Source organism: Conger conger, chromosome 14 (genome assembly GCF_963514075.1).
Source record: "Conger conger chromosome 14, fConCon1.1, whole genome shotgun sequence".
Taxonomy (NCBI): domain Eukaryota; kingdom Metazoa; phylum Chordata; class Actinopteri; order Anguilliformes; family Congridae; genus Conger; species Conger conger.
In genome coordinates, this window is record NC_083773.1 from 20,521,068 (window position 1) to 20,528,930 (window position 7,863).

At 51.3% G+C, this 7,863-nt stretch overlaps 1 protein-coding gene across 2 annotated transcripts in view; it reads left to right on the plus strand.

The window, feature by feature from the left end:
* LOC133109880 (calmodulin-binding transcription activator 1-like) overlaps nucleotides 1-7,863 on the plus strand; it is a 420,257-nt gene that overhangs the window by 4,501 nt on the left and 407,893 nt on the right. For both annotated transcript variants that reach the window (XM_061219606.1, XM_061219605.1), the window contains exon 2: nucleotides 276-377. In XM_061219606.1, coding sequence (XP_061075590.1) covers nucleotides 276-377 — 102 coding nt within the window. The remainder of the gene's footprint in view (nucleotides 1-275; nucleotides 378-7,863) is intronic.

Consider the following 7,863-nt stretch of genomic DNA (forward strand, 5'->3'; position numbering starts at 1 on the left):
CTCCCCCTTCCTCTCAGGGCGGGAGGGGGCACTCCTCTCTGGGGCAGGGCAAGGAGAAAGGCTGGTTAAGTGGCCCGGGGTGTGACCCTGTACACAGGACAGACTTAGCGCAGCAGAGCCTCCCAAAACCATGAGCTCCTGTGTGCATGCGTGCGGGGTAGCAGGGTGTGGGAGGGGGTTTATAAAAGTGCTGAGCTGCTGTGGGGAATGGGGGATGGGACTGTTCCTCCACTTCTCTCTCTTCCTCTGCTCTCTTTTCTGTTTTCCTCCTGAAGGACTGAAGAGAATACGTAATCCGGATCGAATGTACAGATCGGCCGTCAGTTATGCGGGCCACGCTGCTGCTAAGGGTGTCAGCGATGACACGGAAGCCAACAGTAAGAGCCGTTTATTAATACTGCATCCCCCCGGGGCCCTGCGCCAAGGGCCCGTGCGGGGCCATCTATTATTCATCCCCCCCATTCCTTTATTTACTGTCCTTCCTCCTTATTTCTCCTCTTTTTCCCCTCCTATCCTTCTTCTTCCTCCTGTCCCTCCTCCTCCTACCCTTCCTCATCCTCCTCTTCCTCCTGTCCCTCCTCCTCCTCCTCCTCTCCTTCCTCACCCTCTTCTTCCTCCTCTTCCTCCCGTCTCTTGCTCCTACCCTTCCTCTTCCTCCTGTCCCCCTCCTCCTCCTCCTCTCCTTCCTCATCCTCCTCTTCCTCCTGTCCCCCTCCTCCTCCTCCTCCTCTCCTTCCTCACCCTCTTCTTCCTCCTCTTCCTCCTGTCTCTTGCTCCTACCCTTCCTCTTCCTCCTGTCCCCCTCCTCCTCCTCTCCTTCCTCATCCTCCTCTTCCTCCTGTCCCCCTCCTCCTCCTCTCCTTCCTCACCCTCTTCTTCCTCCTCTTCCTCCTGTCTCTTGCTCCTACCCTTCCTCTTCCTCCTGTCCCCCTCCTCCTCCTCCTCCTCCTCTCCTTCCTCATCCTCCTCTTCCTCCTGTCCCCCTCCTCCTCCTCCTCCTCCTCCTCTCCTTCCTCACCCACTTCTTCCTCCTCTTCCTCCTGTCTCTCGTGCTCCTACCCTTCTTCTTCCTCCTCCCCCCCCCCCCCCGCCCCCGCTCTCTCCGCACCCCGTGGGTGATTTGTGGGAGTGTGTGCCGCTGATTGAAGTGTCTGGCTCACAGGGCTGTGCAGCGGGCAGAGGAAGTGGTGTCATAAAGTGAGAGTGATTGTGGGAGCTCGGGACCAGACGTGACAGGAAATAATTGCTGCTTTTGTTTGGGCCAGGGCCGTGCGCTGGTTAGCTGCCGGTTCTCTGAAGGCCATTGAGGGGATGTTCTCCGCTCTGAATTTAAGAGGAGAGCGAGTCGTTGACCCCACCACACACTTGTCCGCGCCCCCCGTGTGTGTGGTGCACGCACTCGACTGCAAACCTTTTTTTTCCCTTTAAAATTCTCTGAGATGATATTACACGGCGGCTAATGTGCTTGACGGGGACCTGGAGAGGTCGGTGGTTCAAGCCCCCAGTGGAGCTGCAATAAGATCAGTGCAGCTTCAGCAAGGCCCTTAACCCCACGTTGCTCCAGGGGGGATTGGCCCCTGCTTGGTCTAATCAACTAGAAATTGCTTTGGATAAAAGCGTCACCAAAGTAACTGTGATACATAAATAAAGAAGTAAATGATGAATAAATTGCTGCACAAGTACACGCAGGATCCATGTTGAACAGCAGCAGTGCAGCAGTGGTGCAGGGGAACAGTCGTTTGTCAAAGCACAACCCCGTGTGCTCCCTCCGTCTTGGTGGGGGTGTGAAAAACAGGAACATTAGATCATTACGCGCAGAGCTGTGTTTTTCTGTGGTTATTTTTGGAGCTTTGTGGAGAAAGATGTGTTTTTTTTTTTCTCCGGCGCGTAGCTCGGCTTTAAAAGAGACGCGGGTCCCCGATGTGTTTGTATCCATTACCGGCCATGTTTATTCATGCGCGGCGAGCCGCTGCTCGCGTTTCGGCCCAATCGGCTCGCGGCGCGCCCCCCAGCGCCGCGAAGGGATTGGCTGATCCGCGCCGCGCGGAGCCTCCCCATTGGCGCTTCTCTGAGAGTCAAGCCCCGCCCACTCGCTCTCGCGCCACGTAGGCTACTTGCCATGTGACTCTCTATTTTGTACGACACCTGAAAGCGTGGAGTTTTAAGGAGCGTGGTTTCGGATGTAAGGATTTGGGAGAGAGAAAATGTTGTAGTGTCGTTTTCATTTTCAAGGTACCTTTTTCTGCAGCCGTGTGCAAACCCGCTGCCGTTCCGAGATCTGTCTTCTTCCCTCCTGTGTTTTGTTTGAGAGCCTTGTTAACAGAGGTCCACGGTACATGGCCGGCTGGTTTCGGTTTTCCTGGTGACGCATTGCCGTAGCGACGTGGTAATTGCCGCGTTCTGAACGGGGAGGGGCGCAGTCAGCTCGTACTTGTTTTGTCTGCGCCCCGTTAAACTGCAACTCCCAGCATCCTTCACGGCCGAGTACACATTTATGTTTGGGGTGTGCAGAGGCAGTCATGTGCTGGGCCACTGCACATATGGAATGTCTAATTTTGGGGACGAAGAACAAGAACATTGAGTTAGTTCTTGAAATGGAGTCCTGGGAATTTCTCTGGGAAAAAAGATACTTTAACTTCCATTTGTCTTGTAATGTGTTTGTCTGATGAAGGCCTTTATTCTAAAAGTTTCTTGTTGTGTTGGTCACTGGACACCGAATCCAAAATGTACCCCAGGGAAAGTAGCTGTCCCCCCGCATATTTAACGGGCGCTAAGAATGCGTCCCAATACTCATCCTCGTTTCCTCATCTTCTCCCCCATACCTCCAGACAGGAGAAGGAGACGGGTGGAAGAAAGGAGGATGCGTCTTTTTCCTCCCTAATAACACGGCTCTCACAACGCCGATCCGAGAATACTCTTTTTGTCCGACCAAGCCCTTTCCCTGGGTTGTAATTATTATTCATGGATCTATCTAGGGTTTTTTTTAATGCTTTGTGCCTGGGTTGTGCTGCCTGCCACACAAGCCTCCCACACTCACAGCATATGCTGTATATATGGGCCAATAAACCTCTCCGCTGTAGTACTCGCCTGGCATTCGCACATCCATGATGTTCGGCAATTAAAGCCCCCCTCCTCGGCGTTGTGTGGAAATTGCAGCGATCCGTTGTTATTATTCACGCGTTCTGCACGTCGGGGGGACGCGGCAGAAGGGGAAGTTTGACCTGCGGGGCGGCGGAGTGTTTATATCGGGTGGAAATACGAGGCCCGGTAACCGGGCCTCCGCCGTGGCGAAGCCGGGACGGCGTTTCCTCCCCCGCGGCCCCCGCGCCGCGGTGCTTCACGAGACGCGGCGGCTCCGCCCCACGCCGTCGCCTCTCAGATCATTTTAATTAGAGGAGATAGCGTTAATTGAGATGCCGGAGTAATCAAAGACGGCGTCTCGGGGGGAAGACGGATTTTGAGACCTCTCGGATAACGGGGGCTCGGAAAAGAGGGGCGGGGATGGGGAAAAATTCGGGAGGGTGGGTGGGGGGGGGAGGTGTCGCAGTGCGCTCCGATTCCCGCGCCGGTCCGTGGGAAGGCCTTCGGAATTCCGCAACCGTCTCCAACCTCAGATCGTATCAGAGATGGTGTATCAGACCTACCGTAACAAAGATGCTTCACTCCACTCCTCACATCAGAGGATGTGCTGTTTCAGCCGAGGCGGGCGAGTGAACAGTGGCACTTGTGAATATTCATTAACCATAAATCAGTCTCTTGATTTATTCCAATTGTAATTATTATGGATATGTGTATAATCACTGTTAGCGGCTCGACATTCAGACACAAAGCATTCCGAGGCAAAACATTTATGGGTCTGTGTGACTCGTGAATATTCATGAGCGGCCACCGGAGGGCCTTTTGGGAGAACTTTTCTTTTTTAAGCCGAGGCAGGAAGGAAAGTGATTAGCGTGACGCAGCGTTAGCTGCTGTGACATCATCATGATAACCGACCGGTATGTTGTAATGGCTTGTTACGGAGATGCTTATATGGCACAGGGTCAGACTCCGGAGGTTAAGACATATCAGTCACCATGGGGACGCCTGGTGACCTCCCCCCAAACATGCTGACTTCGGTTAAGGCCCGTGTATAATACAGCGTCAGATGTCACTCGACTGAAATCGTTGAACGTTCTATTGTCACCCGACATAGACTGTGGTCGTTGTCCTTAGCGGAAATATAAAAGCGTTCCAGTTGCCCAGAGTATGACCAAATGTTTCTGTGACCAGGGACACTGACGCTGGACTATAACCTGGCCTTTAGACGTCTGATCACCGTTGGTCATGGAGGCGGAGATGAAATGGCGTTGGTAATGCGATGAATACGAAACACTGAGCTGTTACAGGTGGAAAAGCGGTCGTGTCATGACTCAGCGTCCATCAGCCGTGTAGCCGCAAAGCAGGTCTACGAATGGTTTGGGGGGTTCAGAAGGGGCGGAGTGTGCTGATTGGCGGATGTAGGGGGAGTCTTGGTGATGGGAAACGGGCTTCTCCAGGTTGGCACGGAGCAGACCTGCGATTACATTTCAGCCAGATTCTGATTGGTAGCCTGGATCGATCCGCCCGGTGTCTGGGAAGAGAGAGAGACAGTTGTTTTACTTCTTAAAGAAGGTACACACTATTCCCGGCTGATCGGATTGATGTCCATCGGCCTGTAATGCTCCAGCTCAGCTGCACTGTGCCTTGTCCTGACTGCAAGTCACTGTGTGCTCTGTGTGTGTGGTGTATGGCTGGGATCATCAAGAACTGCTGCTTTTCCACCCTCCCTTTACCTGGGAGTCAGGTGTGAAGACAGACTGGACAATCAGTAGCACTAATTACCCAGGTGAAAAGAACCAGGGCTGGATTTGGATTCCAGAGCCAGATGATGATCCCTGGTTTATAGGGTATGCGGTATGGTGTATGTTGTGTGATGATGCTATGCTTTTTGTGTGTGTGTGTATATATATGTATATGTGTGTGTGTTTGTGTGGATTCCTGCACATTCTGGTTACTCTTTGCCGATGTGTTCATGTGGTCTGCTTTGTTTGTAGTTACAGTTTGTGTTTGTGTAGAGCTGCCAGTTACAGTGTTGGCATTAATATTAGCTCTAGGCTGTGTTTGCATTGGCCTTTTTGGGGGATTAGTTGGTGTGTTTGTGCACACAGATTAGGCCAGTTAGTTTTCCCCATTGTAATTCAGGCAGTGTGTTTTTTTGGGGATATGCAGATGATGTGGACATGAAGGGGCCTCAGTGTGGAGCGCTCGTGAGCGCCCTCACATACAGTGTGGCTGTAGAGGCCTTCATCTCGCTCAGCGCTGGCCCCAAACCGCCCAGCGTTTCCCCCTGTCACACCTGGTTTGTTGTAGCCAATCACAGAGTTGCCCCTGTCACACCTGGTGTGTTGTAGCCAATCACGGAGCTCCCCTGTCACACCTGGTGTGTTGTAGCCAATCACAGAGCTCCCCTGTCACACCTGGTGTGTTGTAGCCAATCACAGATTTGCCCCTGTCACACCTGGTGTGTTGTAGCCAATCACAGAGTTGCCCCTGTCACACCTGGTTTGTTGTAGCCAATCATGGAGCTCCCCTGTCACACCTGGTGTGTTGTAGCCAATCACAGAGCTCCCCTGTCACACCTGGTGTGTTGTAGCCAATCACAGAGCTCCCCTGTCACACCTGGTGTGTTGTAGCCAATCTCAGATTTGCCCCTGTCGCACCTGGTGTGTTGTAGCCAATCAAAGAGTTGCCCCTGTCACACCTGGTTTGTTGTAGCCAATCACGGAGCTCCCCTGTCACACCTGGTTTGTTGTAGCCAATCACAGAGTTGCCCCTGTCACACCTGGTTTGTTGTAGCCAATCACGGAGCTCCCCTGTCACACCTTGTTTGTTGTAGCCAATCACGGAGCTCCCCTGTCACACCTGGTTTGTTGTAGCCAATCACAGAGTTGCCCCTGTCACACCTGGTTTGTTGTAGCCAATCACGGAGCTCCCCTGTCACACCTGGTTTGTTGTAGCCAATCGCGGAGCTCCCCTGTTGCACCTTGTTTGGTGCAGCCAATCCCAGAGCTCCCCTGTCAGCCCTGGTTTGTTTGCAGCCAATCCCGGAGCAGCTCAGGAGAGCTGGCTGTTATTGAGACTGGATCAGGGCAGATAGAGAAGGTCGGGCTGAACAGACTGCAGGTTTTCGGCTGTGTTCCCTTGGCCAACATCACGTGCCCGTCCAGCCAATTTCTCCTTGTCACAACCATGTTACTGAGAAGCCAAAGCTCCAGAGCAGCTCTGTCCAAAGGGCCGTCCACACCAGGAACCATAACTATAAATATGTAGTTTTAAAGTTATTCTAATTTAAGTGGAGTCCACACCACAGTGGCAGTGATGAGCGATACCTTTGGGATCACTTTCAGAGTGATTTCTTTCCAGCTGCATGAACGATAGAAACACTGACAGTCCATCCGGATTCATAAGCGTGGATTCTCACATTGTTATCCTTGTAGTTATAATTATCTTTCTTGGTGTGGAGGGATCTTGAATGGAGAAGGTTCAGTTTGTAGCAGGGTTTATAACAGACTAGGTTCATAGCACACTGGGTTCATAGCGGACAGGGATTATAGCAGTGTTTATAAGAGCCTGGGTTCATAGCGGACAGGGATTGTAGCAGGGTTTATAAGAGCCTGGGTTCATAGCAGACAGGGATTGTAGCAGGGTTTATAAGAGACTGGGTTCATAGCAGACAGGGATTGTAGCAGGGTTTATAAGAGACTGGGTTCATAGCAGACTGGGTTCATAGCGGACAGGGATTGTAGCAGGGTTTAAAAGAGCCTGGGTTCATAGCAGACAGGGATTGTAGCAGGGTTTATAAGAGCCTGGTTTCATAGCAGACTGGGTTCATAGCGGAGAGGGATTGTAGCAGGGTTTATAAGAGCCTGGGTTCATAGCGGACAGGGATTGTAGCAGGGTTTATAAGAGCCTGGGTTCATAGCGGACAGGGATTGTAGCAGGGTTTTTCGCTGGGTTTTCCACTGCTCCTCTAAAAGGCTCATGGTCCTGGCGGGGCAGTCTGCCAGCTCCCCACCCCCTGCAGATCTCTGTTCCAAGCAGCATGCACGGCTCCCAGACTAATCCATATACAAAAGTCATCTGCGGACAGAAATACCTTCTGAAACTCGCCCTCACTCGGCTGCCAACGACCCGGGTGTGTTTCTCGGTCAAAGGTCCCCCTGTTGTTTGAAAAAAAAAAAAGGAAAGAAAGAGTGGTTTTCGCAAAATTGAACTGTTTTCTATTCATGATGATAATCTATTTAAAAACCTAAAAAATCTAACCGCCTCCTCTTAGGTGTTAATGGAAAAAAGGAGTCAATAAGGAAGTTGTTTCTGCAACAGAAACAGGGGGAAGGAGATCCCAAATTGAATTTTTATTGATTGGTTTTTTCTGGAATTCAGTGTCAAAACCGAAATGGGAGCAGACTGGATTAACGTTAGGATGGGGGGGGGGGGGGGGGGGGGGGGGTGAATTTGAATTGTAAATGGGATTTGGGGGAGGCGGGTGTGGGTGCAGACCTAAACTAATCTCTTGATATTTTTGAAAAGATACAGCTTTGCTTTTATGTTGTCCTCTCCATCAGAAGACGTTTATCTGATCGGACTGTAATTTGAAATGGATTAGAATGGACTGGGATAAATTATAAATTATGTCTATGTCAAGAGAACAAATTTACACTCAATTATAAGCAGCGCACAGAATCGATATTACGATATCACCCTAAATGGTAATTACTTAAACCGCTGCCGCTTGTGCCATTGCTATGCAGTATGTTAAAATTAATTGATAAAACCACTTACTGC